Source organism: Nerophis lumbriciformis, linkage group LG02 (assembly GCF_033978685.3).
Source record: "Nerophis lumbriciformis linkage group LG02, RoL_Nlum_v2.1, whole genome shotgun sequence".
NCBI classification, from domain to species: Eukaryota; Metazoa; Chordata; class Actinopteri; order Syngnathiformes; family Syngnathidae; genus Nerophis; species Nerophis lumbriciformis.
In genome coordinates, this window is record NC_084549.2 from 2423546 (window position 1) to 2444363 (window position 20818).

The following is a 20818-nucleotide window of genomic DNA, read 5'->3' on the forward strand; positions in this document are numbered from 1 at the left end:
TTTTTGATACTTCTACATCTTTTTAATGTGTTCCTGCAGTGCTGTTGATTGAGTACAACTACATCATGCAGTATTATGACAGCAGTTGCCACGGAATACTTCTTCATGCGGGGGATTGCATTGTGAAATGTTTCATTCCAGGATTACATTGTGAGCTTTGCATTGGGAAGTTGCACATTTTGAAGTTGAATGGTCACACGCACGTTCTATTAGTAAGCCACAGCACCCCCTAGTGGCTGTTGATGAGAGCTTTCATTTCCACTTTTCAGGTTTGACTCTCAAACAATGCATGTTTGAGAGTCGGAAATAACAAAAGCAAACGACACTTTGTGAATAAAATAAAAATATACTATCATAGATGTAAGGTGTCCCCCGTTAGTTTAAGGCAAGGATGGAGAGAGAACAGGATGTCATGAAGACAACAGACCGGAGCTTCCATAGTGCAGGTACGACACAAAGGTGTGTTCCAGTCCAAATAATCCCAAACAAATGGTCTCATTTTTAGTTTGTGCAGTTTTCAGCAGCCTGAAACACAAAATAAATACAACTTTTAAGCATGACTGTGCTACTTGCCCTTCTATCCGATTAATTACAGTTAGTTAAATGATTGTCACACACACACTAGGTGTGGCCAAATTACAGGTAAAAGCCAGTAAATTAGAATATTTTGAAAAACTTGATTTATTTCAGTAATTGCATTCAAAAGGTGTAACTTGTACATTATATTTATTCATTGCACACAGACTGATGCATTCAAATGTTTATTTCATTTAATTTTGATGATTTGAAGTGGCAACAAATGAAAATCCAAAATTCCGTGTGTCACAAAATTAGAATATTACTTAAGGGATTTTTAGAAATGTTGGCCAACTGAAAAGTATGAAAATGTACAATACTCAATACTTGGTTGGAGCTCCTTTTGCCTCAATTACTGCGTTAATGCGGCGTGGCATGGAGTCGATGAGTTTCTGGCACTGCTCAGGTGTTATGAGAGCCCAGGTTGCTCTGATAGTGGCCTTCAACTCTTCTGCGTTTTTGGGTCTGGCATTCTGCATCTTCCTTTTCACAATACCCCACAGATTTTCTATGGGGCTAAGGTCAGGGGAGTTGGCGGGCCAATTTAGAACAGAAATACCATGGTCCGTAAACCAGGCACGGGTAGATGTTGCGCTGTGTGCAGGCGCCAAGTCCTGTTGGAACTTGAAATCTCCATCTCCATAGAGCAGGTCAGCAGCAGGAAGCATGAAGTGCTCTAAAACTTGCTGGTAGACGGCTGCGTTGACCCTGGATCTCAGTAAACAGAGTGGACCGACACCAGCAGATGACATGGCACCCCAAACCATCACTGATGGTGGAAACCTTACACCAGACTTCAGGCAACGTGGATCCTGTGCCTCTCCTGTCTTCCTCCAGACTCTGGGACCTCGATTTCCAAAGGAAATGCAAAATTTGCATGGTTGGGTGATGGTTTGGGGTGCCATGTCATCTGCTGGTGTCGGTCCACTCTGTTTCCTGAGATCCAGGGTCAACGCAGCCGTCTACCAGCAAGTTTTAGAGCACTTCATGCTTCCTGCTGCTGACCTGCTCTATGGAGATGGAGATTTCAAGTTCCAACAGGACTTGGCGCCTGCACACAGCGCAAAATCTACCCGTGCCTGGTTTACGGACCATGGTATTTCTGTTCTAAATTGGCCCGCCAACTCCCCTGACCTTAGCCCCATAGAAAATCTGTGGGGTATTGTGAAAAGGAAGATGCAGAATGCCAGACCCAAAAACACAGAAGAGTTGAAGGCCACTATCAGAGCAACCTGGGCTCTCATAACACCTGAGCAGTGCCAGAAACTCATCGACTCCATGCCACGCCGCATTAACGCAGTAATTGAGGCAAAAGGCGCTCCAACCAAGTATTGAGTATTGTACATGCTCATATTTTTCATTTTCATACTTTTCAGTTGGCCAACATTTCTAAAAATCCCTTTTTTGTATTAGCCTTAAGTAATATTCTAATTTTGTGACACACGGAATTTTGGATTTTCATTTGTTGCCACTTCAAATCATCAAAATTAAATGAAATAAACATTTGAATGCATCAGTCTGTGTGCAATGAATAAATATAATGTACAAGTTACACCTTTTGAATGCAATTACTGAAATAAATCAAGTTTTTCAAAATATTCTAATTTACTGGCTTTTACCTGTATTCTCTGCCTTTGACCCACCACCCTTGTTCACCCCCTGGGAGGTGAGGGGAGCAGTGGGCAGCAGCGGTGCCGTGCCCGGGAATCATTTTTGGTGATTTAACCCCCAATTCCAACCCTTGATGGCTCCCATTTTTATAGTCTTTGGTATGACTCGGCCGGGGGTTGAACTCACAACCTACCCATCTCAGGGCGGACACTCTAAACATTGCAGTGTAAGTATTGGACAGCTTGTGTTTTTTTGGAGGATAAACACATGCAATAGTAAGGGTGTAACGGTACGTGTATTTGTATTGAACCGTTTCGGTACGGGGGGTTCGGTTCGGAGGTGTACCGAACGAGTACACATGCTATCAGCGAGCGCGCTAGGACAACATGTAAAAGCCAGAGCTGGAAGACCCTCCTGCCTCGTTAAGATCTCTCGTTTGGGAACACTTTGGCTGTGGAGGACGGAGGTTTGCCGACATTGTTCAGCAGCTGCTTCTGACAACACATCAAACATGTGTTGAACCTTTCCTGCTTCCGGCTCCTAAACCGTAGTCGAGGAGCGCAGGGGAGACACTCCTCCAGGGCCGATGTATTCTCGGGGGGCAACACCCTTCACTCTATCCGGACTCCAGGGTAAATGACAAGTCCTGCGATTAGTTGCAAATCGTGGCTTTATTGAGGTCTTGCACACAGCCAATCCAACAAAACACTAGCCACTCCCCGCACTCACGCTACCGCTCCCTCACCTCGCTCGCCCACACACTCACCTCACATGATGTCACATATTAAAGGGCCACACACACACATACGCTACTCTCATAACACATGCTAACCCATTTGAAGCGTCACCACCGCATTCAAGCAGCCTCTCCTCGGCGAGTCAGGCAGGGCTAAAATAATAACAAATGTTGTTATAGCAGCAGATTTAAGACCATATTGCATTAAAAACTAGATTTTGAGCCACTTCTATGGTGGAAGAACAATAAGCCCATATATCCTCTTACTGCCAAGTTAGCCAGGCTGAACTTGAAACTGTTTAATGTTGCACTTTTTATATGTAGAAGAAAAGTTTTGTCATTTTCATACCTGCCAACTACTCTGGTTTTCCCGTAATTAGTACGGTTTTCATCAACCTATTCCGGGTTACGGTTGCAGTGATAAAAAATACGGTTTTTCATTAATTAAAAAAATTTTTTTTTTTAAACGTTTTATTCACGAAATCGCGTAACAACAATGACAATCGACACTGCTTCCCGTAACTTCCTGTCGAGCCATTCCGAATGCCATGCGCGAGGCTATTTATAGCACCGCTGCAAAGCACGAGGCACCAGTTGCCATTGTTTCCAAACGAGCGAACGATCATGGAATCTGCCGGAGAAAAATGGCAAACGAGTCTTAAACCGAAAAGAAAACTGCAGTCATTCCGTGAAGAATATTCAAAAGCCTATCCGGGAATAATTATCCGTTCCAAAAAGGGTGAAAACTACGCGAATTGCACCTTGTGCAGACAAGATTTTTCGATCGGACACGGAGGAATTAGCGATGTAAAAGACCACGTTGGGACAAAAAAACACAAGTCTAATGCCGTTGCTAGCGATACAAATGGAAAACTTTCAACGTTTTTCGTCGCCCAAACAGATTCTTTGGATGTGATAAATGCCGAAGTGTTATTTACGGAGGCAATAATTGAGCAAACAAAAAGGTAATGACACCAATGTTATCTATTGGAATTGTTTAGTACTGTTATACTGTTAAAAGTGTTTATACTATTTATGCTTTCAAGTCCAAGTTGAAGAAATCTTGTTAAATGTTGACAGCATAACTACCAAAATACAGAAGTATGTCCTTAATATTTTTGCAGTGCTATTTCTGTTGAAAAGTTCAAATGATTACATTAGAGATGTGATGTGCCACTTTTCAAGTGTCTGATGGCTTCAATTAATTTTCATTAATTTTTCATATTTTGAATTCTTTTGAAAGGCTTACAAAAAAACTACATTTGAATTGTAATTCCATGCTATTGACAGGACTATTAATTTGAATGAAGTTAGCTTACCATGTTTACAGTATGATAATTGTGATAGAAATGTGAATTTTAGGCACAGAATATTTTATACAATTGAACAAGGCAGTAGATTATACAAGCTTGGACAGAAAGTTAATAATGACACCAATTTTTTTTTAAATGGAATTGTTTAGTACTGTTTTACCATTTGTTTACTGTAAAAAGTGTTTATACTTTCAATTAACAAATTGAAGTCTTGTGAAAGGTTGACAGGATAACTGGCATTAACTGTCAAAATAATTTCAAACTATTGAAGTTAGCTTACAGAATAAACATGTCAATCAACCCATATGATTTTTGCTGTAATATTTTTGTTTTGAAAAGTCACTGTGACTGATAGAAAAGTGATGGTTTTAGCAACATTTTAACCTGTCTGAATGCTAATAATCATTTTGCGTCGGGGGGCGAAGCTGAACCCCCCACCAGGACTTTGTCCTGGACCTACCGGGGCCTGCGGCCCTTGGACCCTGGCTACTAGGTTTTTCTGATTTCAAAAGTTGGCACGTATGCATTTTATTTAATCTGAGCAACAACTTGAGGCAGTTTAATGTTGATTAACGTGGACCCCGACTTAAACAAGTTGAAAAACTTGTTGGGGTGTTACCATTTAGTGGTCAATTGTACGGAATATATACTGTACTGTGCAATCTACTAATAAAAGTCTCAATCAATCAATCAAAAAAAGCACTTTATAAGTAGAAAGGTTTTGTTAAGAAACCATTCTGGGCCTTATCTTATTTAGTTTTTATTTTATATATGTTGACCACATTAACCCTGGCAATGGACCCTGTGTGTATATGTATTAGAGATGCGCGGTTTGCGGGCACAACCGCGGAGTCCGTGGATTATCCGCGGATCGGGCGGATGAAATTAAAAAAAATTAGATTTTATCCGCGGGTCGGGTGGTTGAAATAAAAAAAAAGTTAGATTTTAAATAGATTCAGGCGGGTGGCAGTTAAACCAATTGGGAAATATATATACATAGTTAAATGTTGTTACCCACATACGAAAAACGAGCAGGCACCTGCAGCATATGCCACAACAGAAGAAGAAAAGAAAAAAAGAGATGGACACTTTTACGGAGCGGAGAAGGGACGCCTCGCCGGGGTCCGGGACCGAGGCCCCTTCCCCCGAGAGGGCCCCACCGGGAGCCGTAGCTGAGGCGATCCGCGAGAAGGGCCCGACGCACGTCCAGGGTCACCACTGCGCCCACCGCACCGACACCCCGCCTCGTCCGCCTTCGCCGCGGCCGGCGTCACGCGCAGCAGGTAAGCAGCTTACCTGCCCGCCACCCCCGTGGCCGGGGGATCGTAACAGGGGTCACTCCGCGCGCTCCGCCCGCGCAGCTTACCTGCCCGCCACCCCTGTTGCCGGGGGCGCGTAACAGGGGTCACTCCGCGCGCAGTGCGCTCACGAAAGGGGTGGGGCTCACCCTGGTTGATATAGACAGCAGGACGGTGGCCATGGACGTCGGAACCCGCTAAGGAGTGTGTAACAACCCACCTGCCGAATCAACTAGCCCTGAAAATGGATGGCGCTGGAGCGTCGGGCCCATACCCGGCCGTCGCCGGCAGCGAGACGCGCTTGGAGGTGCGCTCAGCGCGGCTCCCATATGATTGCGCACTGGTGTGCGTCTGGGTCGTGACAGCGTGGCACGCGAATGTCTGTGCTGCATTGGATCAGTCTCCTTACTTTAACAGGCAAAAGCTTTATAACCTCACTAATGCCTTGCATCGTCTATATTAGATATATAACTACGGGCGGGTGCGGGCGGATGGTGGGCGGGTGCGGTTCTGATCAAATGTTACATCGGGTGGATGGCGGATGGTTGACGACTTTCTGATGCGGTTGCGGATGAAATAATTGCCTATCCGCGCATCTCTAGTGACCTCTAAACCGAGGTACGTACCAAACCGAAATTTTTGTGTACCGTTACACCCCTATTGTAATTCCTCATTAATTCCCATGGATGGTGTCCAACTTTGAATAATCAAAAAATGGTCAATATTTCCCAACTTGAACACCATCTTTGTTTTCTACCTGTCAACTGTCAGTTTAGGCTGCTCGCCGGCTTCCTCATCACCACTTCAAGATGGCGGCCCAACTTCTCGCGTCACAGCGGCCAATGCCGCGTCTACTTCTAACATGTCTATAGTTTGTGTACCTTCAGGGTCTCCGAGGCTTTCCTCAGCTCCTTGATGACGGCCGACAGAGCCTCGGGGTTGATGCCCTGCTCACACAGTCTCACACAGATGGACAGAGACTCCATGTCCAGGCCGGTGTTCAGCAGCTTGGAGATCTCCAGTAACACTAGAGAAGGACGCCGGCGTGAATGTTAGAATAGAACAACAATAAAGCAGGCAAGAATAAATGAAAAGAAGACATTACCGTCCATAGTCTCCCGCACTGCGTTTAGCTTAGCATTAGCATTAGCATTAGCATTAGCATTAGCATTAGCAGCGCTTGCCATGATGCTGGTTTTAGCCAACTGGCTAACATTCACGATATTGTGTCAACAAATGAACCTCGATGTTGACATTTGTTTTGCTAAGTGTACATAAGTAATGAATATAATTATAATGCGCGAACACAAACAAACACGCAGCTTAGAGATAGTGCTGCCGTCAATAGTGACAGCGGAAGCGGACGTGACGACGTCAAGCCGTCATTGGTTGGCACGAACTTCCGGAAATGTTTCTATTGGCTGAAAGGGTCGCGAGGGTAAAATTGAAATAAACGTCCACAGAAACAGACGCCGAACTTCGGTCTTTTTTTCTTTATTCCTCGTTTTTGTCCGTTCTGGGATCAACACACTCGACTATTCTATGTTGTAAGTACCAAATACGTGATATGTTAATGCGCACATTGGTTTTGGAAGGAACAACAAAAGCTTACCATTGATTAGTCGATGGTTAAAATGACAACGTTTGACTCGGCAGCCATTAGACATAGCTGGAGTCGTCGTGTATGCACTTTATTGTTACATGTTGATGATATCTTGTTGTGTGTCAAAAGATGGGCGACCACACGGACATACATATTACTCCAGGGAGGTCTTCGGTGCGAAACCCCTTTGAGAGTCCCAATGACTACCGCCACCTCCAGGAAACTCTGGTGCCGAGTCCATCTGTGTTCAAGTCCAGAGCTGTGAGTTCACACACACTCCATCACACATTCTTTTAAAATGTGTTCAAGTCCAGAGCTCAATCAATCAATCAAAGTTTACTTATATAGCCCTAAATCACGAGTGTCTCAAAGGGCTGCACAAGCCACAACGACATCCTGGGCTCAGATCCCACATCAGGGCAAGGAAAAACTCAACCCAATGGGATGACAATGAGAAACCTTGGAGGGGATCTCAGATGTGGGGACCCCCCCCCTGGGCGACTGGTGCAATGGACGTCAAGTGGATCTAGCATAATATTGTGAGAGTCCAGTCCATAGTGGATCTAACATAATAGTGAGAGTCCAGTCCATAGTGGATCTAACATAATATTGTGAGAGTCCAGTCCATAGTGGATCTAGCATAATATTGTGAGAGTCCAGTCCATAGTGGATCGAACATAGTAGTGTGAGAGTACGGTCCATAGTGGATCTAACATAATAGTGAGAGAGTCCAGTCCATAGTGGATCTAACATAATAGTGAGAGTCCAGTCCATGGTGGATCTAACATAATAGTGAGAGTCCAGTCCATAGTGGATCTAACATAATAGTGAGAGTCCAGTCCATAGTGGATCTAACATAATATTGAGAGAGACTAGTCCATAGTGGATCTAACATAATAGTGAGAGGCCAGTCCATAGTGGATCTAACATAATAGTGTGAGAGTCCAGTCCATAGTGGATCTAGCATAATATTGTGAGAGTACGGTCCATAGTGGATCTAACATAATAGTGAGAGTCCAGACCATAGTGGATCTAACATAATAGTGAGAGTCCAGTCCACAGTGGATCTAACATAATAGTGAGAGTCCAGTCCATGGTGGATCTAACATAATAGTGAGAGTCTAGTCCATAGTGGATCTAACATAATAGTGAGAGTCCAGTCCATAGTGGATCTAACATAATAGTGTGAGAGTCCAGTCCACAGTGGATCTAACATAATAGTGAGAGTTTAGTCCATAGTGGATCTAACATAATAATGAGAGTCCAGTCCATAGTGGATCTAACATAATAGTGAGAGTCCAGTCCATAGTGGATCTAACATAATATTGTGAGAGTCTAGTCCATAGTGGATCTGACATAATAGTGAGAGTCCTGTCCACAGTGGATTTAACATAATAGTGTGAGAGTCCAGTCCATAGTGGATCTAACATAATAGTGAGAGTCCAGTCCATAGCGGATCTAACATAATAGTGAGAGTCCAGTCCATAGTGGATCTAACATAATAGTGAGAGTCCAGTCCATAGTGGATGTAACATAATAGTGAGAGTCCAGTCCATAGTGGATCTAACATAATAGTGAGAGTCCAGTCCATAGTGGATCTAACATAATAGTGAGAGTCCAGTCCATAGTGGATCTAACATAATAGTGAGAGTCCAGTCCATAGTGGATCTAACATAATAGTGAGAGTCCAGTCCATAGTGGATGTAACATAATAGTGAGAGTCCAGTCCATAGTGGATCTAACATAATAGTGAGAGTCCAGTCCATAGTGGATCTAACATAATAGTGAGAGTCCAGTCCATAGTGGATCTAACATAATATTGTGAGAGTCCAGTCCATAGTGGATCTAACATAATAGTGTGAGAGTCCAGTCCATAGTGGGGCCAGCAGGAGATCATCTTGAGTGGAGACAGGTCAGCAGTGCAGAGACGTCCCCAACTGATGCACAGATGAGTGGTCCACCCTGGGTCCCGACCCTGGACAGCTAGCGCTTCATCCGCAGGAGAGGGGGGGCAGAGCAGAAAAGAAACGGCAGATCAACTGGTCTAAAAGGGGGTCTATTTAAAGGCTAGAGTATACAAATGAGTTTTAAGATGGGACTTAAATGCTTCTACTGAGGTAGCATCTCTAACTGTTACCGGTAGAACATTCCATAGTACTGGAGCCCCAATAGAAAACGCTCTATAGCCCGCAGACTTTTTTTGGGTTCTGGGAATCACTAATAAGCGGGAGTTCTTTGAAGGAAGATTTCTTGCCGGGACATATGGTACAATACAATCAGCAAGATAGGATGGAGCTAGACCGTGTAGTATTTAACTTTCTTGTTCTTGTCAAAAGTCTAGCAGCCGCATTTTGCAGCAACTGTAATCTTTTAATGCTAGACACAGGGAGACCCCAAAATAATACGTTGCAGTAAGAGCTGAGAGTTGACACACACACACCATCACACATTCTTCTAAAATGCTATAATATATGTTCTCTCATCTCAGACTCCCCCCAAGTTTACCTGGAATGTTGAGGAAATGGCCAGTCTGTTCCCAGTGGACATTGACCCAGAAGAAATCCAGAGACAATCCTTTTACCTCAGCCAGACAAGGTACTATCCTTTCAGCCCAAAAGTGGATGTTGTCTTGAAACCTCATCTTGAAATATGGGGAAATAAGTACAAAAGTACACTTCATTCATTAATGGTGTTACAAAAAAGATCAGATATAATAATATATAATGTTGGATGTAGAGAACATACAAACACTTTATTCATTGAATCGAAAATACTGAAATTCCACCACATAGTGAATTTGCAAACAGCTAAAATGATACACAAAGCAAACTATAACCTGCTAGCCAAGAATATACAACAATTCTTCTCAACAAAAGAGGAGAAATATAATCTCAGAGAAAAATGTCATTTAAAACATTTGTACGCATGTACAACACTTAAGACCTTCAGTATATCAGTATGTGGAATTAAATGATGGAATGGATTAAGCAAAGCAATCAAACAATGTACTAATATGCAGTGTTGGGTTAGTTACTGAAAACCAGTAACTAGTTACAGTTACTAGGTACTTTATTTCGAAAGTAACTCAGTTACTAACTCAGTTACTCACACCAAAAAGTAATGCGTTACTGTGAAAAGTAACTATTTAGTTACTTATTTTTTTCTCCTTTTTTTTTTTAAGGCTCCCATTAATGCCCTTTTAGCCTTCATTTCAGTACTGTTATTGCACTGGAGAATAATATAATTTGAGTTCCTGAAAAAAGGTAGAAAAGCTATACAAGTATAACCCATTTACCATTTATGTAGCTGTTTCAGCAGATTTGAATTGCGGTCACTGCTGCTACTCAATGCTCCCCTCAACTCCCAGGGGGTGATCAAGGGTGATGGGTCAAATGCAGAGAATAATTTCACCACACCTAGTGTGTGTGTGACAATCATTGGCACTTTAACTTTAAGTAGATGGGATCTTTGATCCAAGACACAACTTACATTTAACTAAAATGTTCTTTTCTTTGTGCTCGACAAAAGTAAAGTAGTGACAATGTATCCATGTTAAGAAACTCGACTTCTGGCTTCGCCATGATGTCTTTTTTAGTTATGAGAGTAGCGTATGTGTGTGTGTGTGTGTGTGTGTGTGGCCCTTTAAGATATGACAGCATGTGAGGTGAGTGACGTCAGTGAGTGAGTGGGCGAGAGAGGTGAGGGAGCGCAACAGTAAGTGCGCGCAGGTGCTCTAGCTTGGTAGATGGCTGCGTGCAAGACACCAATAAAGTCACAAAATTGCAACAAACTGCCGGCCTCGTCATTCACCCTGGAGTCCGGAGCTGTAAAGACCCACTGTAAAGTGAAGGGTGTTAGCCCCGAAGTACATAGGCCCTGGAGGAACGTCTCCCCTGCGCTCCGCTCCTCGGTCGAGGAAAGCACGCCTTTTCTTTTCCTTGTGAGACTGAAGGACGACACTTCTTCTGTTTCTAGCCGATACTACATTAAAAAATAACGTAAAATAACGCAGTAACGCATCATGTAGTAACGGTAACTGAGTTACTGAATCTAATTAGATTATTTTCGGCGGTAATTAGATTACTAGTTACCGCCGAAACTAACGGCGTTACAGTAACGCGTTACTTAGTAACGCGTTAGTCCCAACACTGCTAATATGATCCACTTCAAGAAACTCTTCAAACCTAAAGTGTTTACAAAGTACAAAGAAGAAGATAAACATTCTGAATTTATTTCATCCATCCATTCAATTTCTAGATAATCTTACTCATCTCACCATATGAAATATAACTTACTTCACCAATTATTATCCATAAACCATCCATTTCCTACCACTTGTCCCTTTTGGGGTCGCGGGGGTTGCTGGAGCCTATCTCAGCTGCATTCGGGCGGAAGGCGGGGTACACCCTGGACAAGTCGCCACCTCATCACAGGGCCAACACAGATAGACAGACAACATTCACACACTAGGGACCATTTAGTGTTGCCAATCAACCTATTATTATGTATTATTTTATTTATTTTTTATTGTTATTACTTATGGAGTGTATTGTAAATAAATTTAGAACAGGAAGTGAACAAACATTTTAGCAACTGCTATGTAAAGGAAAAGGGGTAGGATTAAAAAAGCTCTGCTTCTTCCTGCTCCTTTTCAAACATGTTGAATACATACCTGCCAACTACTCCGGTTTTCCCGTAATTAGTACGGTTTTCATCAACCTATTCCGGGTTACGGTTGCAGTGATAAAAAATACGGTTTTTCATTCATTAAAAAAAAAATTTTTTTTTAAAGTTTTATTCACGAAATCGCGTAACAACAATGACAATCGACACTGCTTCCCGTAACTTCCTATCGAGCCATTCCGAATGCCATGCGCGAGGCTATTTATAGCACCGCTGCCAAGCACGAGGCACCTGTTGCCCATTGTTTCCAAACGAGCGAACGATCATGGAATCAGCCGGAGAAAAATGGCAAACGAGTCTTAAACCGAAAAGAAAACTGCAGTCATTCCGTGAAGAATATTCAAAAGCCTATCCGGGAATAATTATCCGTTCCAAAAAGGGTGAAAACTACGCGAATTGCACCTTGTGCAGACAAGATTTTTCGATCGGACACGGAGGAATTAGCGATGTAAAAGACCACGTTGGGACAAAAAAACACAAGTCTAATGCCGTTGCTAGCGATACAAGTGGAAAACTTTCAACGTTTTTCGTCGCCCAAACAGATTCTTTGGATGTGATAAATGCCGAAGTTTTATTTACGGAGGCAATAATTGAGCATGGACTTCCAATCGCACTGGCTGATCACATGGGACAGTTAAATGTTTGTAATGCAACCTTTAAAAATCATTACGCGGTGATCGCGGTCCCAAAAATAAACTTTTCTTGCATGATAATGTCCAGAAAAACTCGCTTTATATTACTATAGAGTCCTTTTAACGAACGAGTTTGATGGTTTATCACAAACCTTAAATGAAAGAAGTCCTTTGTTCTCCTGCACCATGCATGCGCTTTGGCCTTGCTTCGTGTTTGGTGCGCAATCCTGTCGGCTGTATTTCACAGCACGTCTTTGACAACTTGAAGTGGCATAAAACATTTAAAACAAAGGGGTTATAGGAACAATCACTTTCAGTGTTTTATGCCACTTCAAGTTGTCAAAGACGGTATGCTGGTGCCCGACTGCCACAAGTGGAACAAACATTTGAAACAAAGGGGTTATAGGAACAATCACTTTCAGTGTTTTATGCCACTTCAAGTAAACTTATCATAAAGTTACCATATCATTTTTGCAGTATGATCAATCTGATAGAATACATTTGGATTTTAGCCACAAAAAGGTAATGACACCAATGTTATCTATTGGAATTCTTTACGTGAGTCGTAACGGACTTAACTATTTATAAAGAGAACTGTGGTATTTGGAAAACATTGACATTACTGTGCTACTATTTGAAAGAAGGAAGTGAACATATATGTGTAAGAAACTGCTATGAAGTGGAAAAGGGGGAGGATTAAATGAGCGTTGCTTCTTTCTACTCCTTTTCGAGCATGTTGTCAAGAGAAATGGAAAATGTGATGTGCCATGTTGAAACTGTTGAAACTTCAAGCAATCCATTAAATTAGTAGGGTAATAATGTAATTGTTTCCCCTACATTTGTAAAGGGCGGACTCCGACATTGAAGAAAAGCGTCAGAATGCTATAGAACAGGTATGTTGTCACGCAAACCTAACACAACATATAGTGGGCAAACATGTATTATTTTTACTTTTGTGATTGCTCCATATGTTGGCTGGCAGGGCAAACGGGCAACAAGGTGCAAAGGATCTCAAACAAGAACACACAAACACCATAAGTTGACATGTATTTAAAAGAGGGACATCACACATGTGTTAGTAATGAAGACATTTTTTTTACTGCAAAACAAATGCAGCAAATGGCCAAATACATAAACCCCCGACTTTCTTGTGGGGATCCGGAACATTCAAGTCTTTAAAGTAGGGCCGGCATCTGATTTTATTTTTTTAAATTAGAGGAGGCAGGGCCTGGGGAATCTGTGGTGGGCTCTCCTATTTCTGGGGCTGAGGTTGCCGAGGTAGTTAAAAAGCTCCTCGGTGGCAAGGCCCCGGGGGTGGATGAGATCCGCCCGGAGTTCCTTAAGGCTCTGGATGTTGTGGGGCGCTCTTGGTTGACAAGACTCTGCAACATCGCGTGGACATCGGGGGCGGTACCTCTGGATTGGCAGACCGGAGTGGTGGTTCCTCTCTTTAAGAAGGGGAACCGGAGGGTGTGTTCCAACTATCGTGGGATCACACTCCTCAGCCTTCCCGGTAAGGTCTATTCAGGTGTACTGGAGAGGAGGCTACGCCGGATAGTCCAACCTCGGATTCAGGAGGAACAGTGTGGTTTTCGTCCTGGTCGTGGAACTGTGGACCAGCTCTATACTCTCGGCAGGGTCCTTGAGGGTGCATGGGAGTTTGCCCAACCAGTCTACATGTGCTTTGTGGACTTGGAGAAGGCATTCGACCGTGTACCCCGGGAAGTCCTGTGGGGAGTGCTCAGAGAGTATGGGGTAACGGACTGTCTTATTGTGGCAGTTCGCTTCCTGTATAATCAGTGTCAGAGCTTGGTCCGCATTGCCGGCAGTAAGTCGGACACGTTTCCAGTGAGGGTTGGACTCCGCCAAGGCTGCCCTTTGTCACCGATTCTGTTCATAACCTTTATGGACAGAATTTCTAGGCGCAGTCAGGGCGTTGAGGGGATCTGGTTTGGTGGCTGCAGGATTAGGTCTCTGCTATTTGCAGATGATGTGGTCCTGATGGCTTCTTCCGGCCAAGATCTTCAGCTCTCACTGGATCGGTTCGCAGCCGAGTGTGAAGCGACTGGGATGGGAATCAGCACCTCCAAGTCCGAGTCCATGGTTCTCTCCCGGAAAAGGGTGGAGTGCCATCTCCGGGTTGGGGAGGAGATCTTGCCCCAAGTGGAGGAGTTCAAGTACCTCGGAGTCTTGTTCACGAGTGGGGGAAGAGTGGATCGTGAGATCGACAGGCGGATCGGTGCGGCTTCTTCAGTAATGCGGACGCTGTATCGATCCGTTGTGGTGAAGAAGGAGCTGAGCCGGAAGGCAAAGCTCTCGATTTACCGGTCAATCTACGTTCCCATCCTCACCTATGGTCATGAGCTTTGGGTCATGACCGAAAGGACAAGATCACAGGTACAAGCGGCCGAAATGAGTTTCCTCCGCCGGGTGGCGGGGCTCTCCCTTAGAGATAGGGTGAGAAGCTCTGCCATCCGGGGGGAGCTCAAAGTAAAGCCGCTGCTCCTCCACATCGAGAGGAGCCAGATGAGGTGGTTCGGGCATTTGGTCAGGATGCCACCCGATCGCCTCCCTCGGGAGGTGTTTAGGGCACGTCCGACCGGTAGGAGGCCACGGGGAAGACCCAGGACACGTTGGGAAGACTATGTCTCCCGGCTGGCCTGGGAACGCCTCGGGATCCCCCGGGAGGAGCTGGACGAAGTGGCTGGGGAGAGGGAAGTCTGGGCTTCCCTGCTTAGGCTGCTGCCCCCGCGACCCGACCTCGGATAAGCGGAAGAAGATGGATGGATGGATGTATAATTTTGTCTATTTTGTGTTTATCCTTGAATAAACAGGTCAGTTTCTTGTTACCAACCATTGTGTATTATTCAAACTCCCCTAATTCAGCTGGCTAGTTGTTATCAAGAGTACTAAAACCCTTTTCAACTTGATTCTGACAACTAAGTAGGCTAAATAACTTTAAACTTTAATACGTGCTCGGATAGGCCAGTATCGGTCAGTATCGGTATCGGTCAGTATCGGTATCGGATCGGAAATGCAAAAACAATATTGGTATCGGATCGGAAGTGCAAAAACCTGGATCGGGACATCCCTAACATATACATTGACCTGATCACTGACAATCCGTAAATATTGAATTCCCCCAAAAAAGTGCAATTCCTCTTTAATTCCCACATTTCCCACCTTAGCTTTTAAACGTTCACACACAATTTATTCAGAAATGTCTTCCTCTGGTTATTCTGTCCCATTCAGTTCTTTACCAAGGGAGCCATCGTGCCCTCCCCGTGGTCCGTAACAGAGACCCGGAAAATCCCTCTCATGTATAAGAAAAGTGAGCTCCTTATTGCTTCTTGAGATTCTCGTCATGAAATGTATGCTTTGCTGGCATCACAAACATGTTGTGGCCCTCAGGTCCTCTGTCTCCGATGATAACAGAAGAGCCAGAAAAACACTCGGGTCAGTACTTTTATTTCCGTGTTTTCTTCCTTTCCCAAGTAACCGTGTCTCATCCTGTTGCAGTTTCCTGTCAGACAACCCTCTCGCTACCTCTGGCCCTCGATTTGGAGCGTCTTCTAGGTACGCCTGTAACCAGCAGGTTCCCGCCGTCATCTCACCAAGTTCCTCTCTCAGGGGAGTACTACCGCAACGAGGAAGTGGCGTGCGACGCTGTCCAGGAGAGCCTCAGCTCCTCCTCCTTAAGACGCAAGCTCTTCCTGGATGGTCAAGGCGCTTTCAGCAGCTCCGACGGCTCCAGTCCGCCGACCCCGGACCGAGGTCTCACCCAGGAAGAGAGGCTGCTGTTGAAGCAACATGAGGACGCCGCACAAGACTTTAAAGGAGCCGCTTCGTCCAGCTTTGCCTCCCCTTTGTCTTGCAATGTGACAGCCTCAACGCCCTCTACAGTAAGTTGAAACAAATGTTTTTTTATTTGTATTTATAACACTCATTTAATTGTACTTTTTGCTCTGTAGGCTCAGTTCTCCTCCAGTCCCATCCAGCATGGCCGCTTTCGGGACTGCAGCCTGGGCAGCTTGGCCAGCCCTGTGTTCCCTGCCAGCATGGGCTCCCCCACCATTTCGCCTATTCTTGCACATACGCCCAAAGGTTCAGGTATGCTTTTGGACTTGTATTCCGTAACTCAAAACTACAACTCCCCTCAGATTTTGTGTTCCAATGTTGAACCTTTATGTGGAGCATACCTGCCAACTACCGTATTTTCCGCACCATAAGCCGCCCTGGGTTAAAAGCCGCGCCTTCAATGAACGGCATATTTCAAAACTTTGTCCACCTATAAGCCGCCCCGTGTTATAAGCCGCATCTAACTGCGCTAAAGGAATGTCAAAAAAACAGTCGGATAGGTCAGTCAAACTTTAATAATATATTAAAAACCAGCGTGATGTGGGCGCGCATGGAGTCGTATATCAACATGGACGGAGCTGCGTGAAAAAAGCCACCCGGCCTCTTCACGTAAACTTACCATAACCACTCGCTCATCTTTTCTTCATCCATCCATCCCTTCGAGTTAGCTTTTATGATGACGCTGGCTGGAAAGGTCTCTTTTGGCAAGGTCTTCCTTTTGAATATCACCATGGGTGGAAGTTTCTGGCCATTAGCATGGCAAGCTAGAACCACAGTGAAGGATGACTTCTCATTCCCTGTGGTGCGAATATTCACCGTACGTGCTCCCGTTGTATCCACAGTGCGGTTCACAGGAATATCAAAAGTCAGTGGAACCTGGTCCATGTTGATAATGTTCTCTGGCCGGATCTTTTTTTCAGCTATCTTGTTTTTACAATATGCACGGAAAGTAGCCAGCTTTTCTTGAAAGTCTTTAGGCAGTTGCTGTGAAATAGTAGTCCGTGTGCGGATGGAGAGATTGCGTCTTTTCATGAACCGGAAACCTGTCGCTTAGTAGGAGCCATTTTGTGGTCTTTACAGATGTAAACACACAAAGGAAATGAAACGTAATATCCGCGCGCTTCTTCTTCTTCTACCGGGGCGGGTGGTTGCTTACAGTAGAAGAAGAAGCGCTTCCTGTTCTATGGGGGCGGGTGCTTACCTTGGCGGTTGCTTGCGTAGAAGAAGAAGCACTTCCTCTTCTACGGGGAAAAAAGATGGCGGCTGTTTACCGTAGTTGCGAGACCGAAACTTTATGAAAATGAATCTTAATATTAATCCATATATAAAGCGCACCGGGTTATAAGCCGCACTGTCAGCTTTTGAGTAAATTTGTGGTTTTTAGGTGCGGCTAATAGTGCGGAAAATACGGTACTCCGGTTTTCCCGTAATTAGTACGGTTTTCATCAACCTATTCCAGGTTACGGTTGCAGTGATAAAAAATACGGTTTTTCATTAATTAAATTTTTTTTTTTTTTTTTAAGTTTTATTCACGAAATCGCGTAACAACAATGACAATCGACACTGCTTCCCGTAACTTCCTATCGAGCCATTCCGAATACCATGCGGGAGGCTATTTATAGCACCGCTGCCAAGCACGAGGCACCTGTTGCCCATTGTTTCCAAACGAGCGAACGATCATGGAATCAGCCGGAGAAAAATGGCAAACGAGTCTTAAACCGAAAAGAAAACTGCAGTCATTCCGTGAAGAATATTCAAAAGCCTATCCGGGAATAATCATCCGTTCCAAAAAGGGTGAAAACTACGCGAATTGCACCTTGTGCAGACAAGATTTTTCGATCGGACACGGAGGAATTAGCGATGTAAAAGACCACGTTGGGACAAAAAAACACAAGTCTAATGCCGTTGCTAGCGATACAAGTGGAAAACTTTCAACGTTTTTCGTCGCCCAAACAGATTCTTTGGATGTGATAAATGCCGAAGTTTTATTTACGGAGGCAATAATTGAGCAAACAGAAAGGTAATGACACCAATGTTATCTATTGGAATTGTTTAGTACTGTTATACTGTTAAAAGTGTTTATACTATTTATGCTTTCAAGTCCAAGTTGAAGAAATCTTGTTAAATGTTGACAGCATAACTACCAAAATACAGAAGTATGTCCTTAATATTTTTGCAGTGCTATTTCTGTTGAAAAGTTCAAATGATTACATTAGAGATATGATGTGCCACTTTTCAAGTGTCTGATGGCTTCAATTAATTTTCATTAATTTTTCATATTTTGAATTCTTTTGAAAGGCTTACAAAAAAACTACATTTGAATTGTAATTCCATGCTATTGACAGGACTATTAATTTTAATGAAGTTAGCTTACCATGTTTACAGTATGATAATTGTGATAGAAATGTGAATTTTAGGCACAGAATATTTTTACAATTGAACAAGGCAGTAGATTATACAAGCTTGGACAGAACGTTAATAATGACACCAATTTTTTTTTTAATGGAATTGTTTAGTACTGTTTTACCATTTGTTTACTGTAAAAAGTGTTTATACTTTCAATTAACAAATTGAAGTCTTGTGAAAGGTTGACAGGATAACTGGCATTAACTGTCAAAATAATTTCAAACTATTGAAGTTAGCTTACAGAATAAACATGTCAATCAACCCATATGATTTTTGCTGTAATATTTTTGTTTTGAAAAGTCACTGTGACTGATAGAAAAGTGATGGTTTTAGCAACATTTTAACCTGTCTGAATACAATCAATCATTTTGCGTCGGGTGGCGAATGAACCCCCCACCAGGACTTTGTCCTGGACCTACCGGGGCTTGCGGCCCCTGGACCCTGGCTACTAGGTTTTTCTGATTTCAAAAGTTGGCAGGTATGGTGGAGTATTTTGGAACCAATCGAGCTGTGAGAAGTAATTGCCGGCTCGTCGGAATCCACTGAGCAATGGCGCTGCTATTAACCATAAAAGCAAGACAATGAATATTGTATTTCTTCCAATATTGGCCTGTGCTGTTGGTGATAGAATGCCCCAATTAGTTTTTAAATCTTGGACAGACCTCAAATAGAATATTGTCTATTTTACTCCTCAGTGGAAAGTTTTAGTCGCGATATTTATGGCTGGGCGATATGGCTGAAAAATGTATCACTATATATAATTTTTGTATTGGTCAATATCGATAATTATTGATATTTTTAATGACCCATTCAAAATATGGACCAGAAAGAAAAAAAATGTAATGTAGAAAATTTTATTTCAATGTAACCTTCCTCTGATTATAATCCCTCAGCTATCATACCTGCCAACTACTCCGGTTTTCCCGTAATTAGTACGGTTTTCATCAACCTATTCCGGGTTACGGTTGCAGTGATAAAAAATACGGATTTTCATTAATTAAAAAAAAAAAGGGTGAAAACTACGCGAATTGCACCTTGTGCAGACAAGATTTTTCGATCGGACACGGAGGAATTAGCGATGTAAAAGACCACGTTGGGACAAAAAAACACAAGTCTAATGCCGTTGCTAGCGATACAAGTGGAAAACTTTCAACGTTTTTCGTCGCCCAAACATATTCTTTGGATGTGATAAATGCCGAAGTTTTATTTACGGAGGCAATAATTGAGCATGGACTTCCAATCGCACTGGCTGATCACATGGGACAGTTAAATGTTTGTAATGCAACCTTTAAAAATCATTACGCGGTGATCGCGGTCCCAAAAATAAACTTTTCTTGCATGATAATGTCCAGTAAAACTCACTTTATATTACTATAGAGTCCTTTTAACGAATGAGTTTGATGGTTTATCACAAACCTTAAATGAAAGAAGTCCTTTGTTCTCCTGCACCATGCATGCACTTTGGCCTTGCTTCGTGTTTGGTGCGCAATCCTGTCGGCTGTATTTCACAGCACGTCTTTGACAACTTGAAGTGGCATAAAACATTTAAAACAAAGGGGTTATAGGAACAATCACTTTCAGTGTTTTATGCCACTTCAAGTTGTCAAAGACGGTATGCTGGTGCCCGACTGCCACAAGTGGAACAAACATTTGAAACAAAGGGGTTATAGGAACAATCACTTTCAGTGTATTATGCCACTTCAAGTACCGGTAAACTTATCATAAAGTTACCATATCATTTTTGCAGTATGATCAATCTGATAGAATAAATTTGGATTTTAGCCACAAAAAGGTAATGACACCAATGTTATCTATTGGAATTGTTTAGTACTGTTATACTGTTAAAAGTGTTTATACTATTTATGCTTTCAAGTCCAAGTTGAAGAAATCTTGTTAAATGTTGACAGCATAACTACCAAAATACAGAAGTATGTCCTTAATATTTTTGCAGTGCTATTTCTGTTGAAAAGTTCAAATGATTACATTAGAGATGTGATGTGCCACTTTTCAAGTGTCTGATGGCTTCAATTAATTTTCATTAATTTTTAATATTTTGAATTCTTTTGAAAGGCTTACAAAAAAACTACATTTGAATTGTAATT

General features: G+C 43.0%; 2 protein-coding genes across 3 annotated transcripts in view; one reads left to right on the plus strand and one right to left on the minus strand.

Moving 5' to 3' along the window:
- On the minus strand, window positions 1-6902 carry mzt1 (mitotic spindle organizing protein 1). Its single transcript, XM_061928840.2, has 3 exons — window positions 6640-6902; window positions 6416-6561; window positions 1-525 (listed from the first exon to the last, which is right to left on the minus strand). Exons 1-3 carry the CDS (start codon window positions 6719-6721, stop codon window positions 502-504), a joined length of 252 nt encoding a protein of 83 aa, XP_061784824.2. The 5' UTR covers window positions 6722-6902; the 3' UTR covers window positions 1-501.
- bora (bora aurora kinase A activator) overlaps window positions 6455-20818 on the plus strand; it is a 26045-nt gene continuing 11681 nt past the window's right edge. Inside the window, exons 1-9 of one of the 2 annotated variants that reach the window (XM_061927913.2) lie at window positions 6455-6611; window positions 7267-7398; window positions 9626-9732; window positions 13300-13345; window positions 15705-15783; window positions 15864-15908; window positions 15972-16028; window positions 16083-16354; window positions 16424-16562. In XM_061927913.2, the coding sequence (XP_061783897.2) occupies window positions 7267-7398; window positions 9626-9732; window positions 13300-13345; window positions 15705-15783; window positions 15864-15908; window positions 15972-16028; window positions 16083-16354; window positions 16424-16562 (877 nt within the window). In that variant the 5' untranslated portion in view covers window positions 6455-6611. Of the gene's footprint in view, window positions 6612-6918; window positions 7082-7266; window positions 7399-9625; window positions 9733-13299; window positions 13346-15704; window positions 15784-15863; window positions 15909-15971; window positions 16029-16082; window positions 16355-16423; window positions 16563-20818 lie in introns of those variants that run through there. The other variant, XM_061927832.2, reaches the window with a different exon arrangement.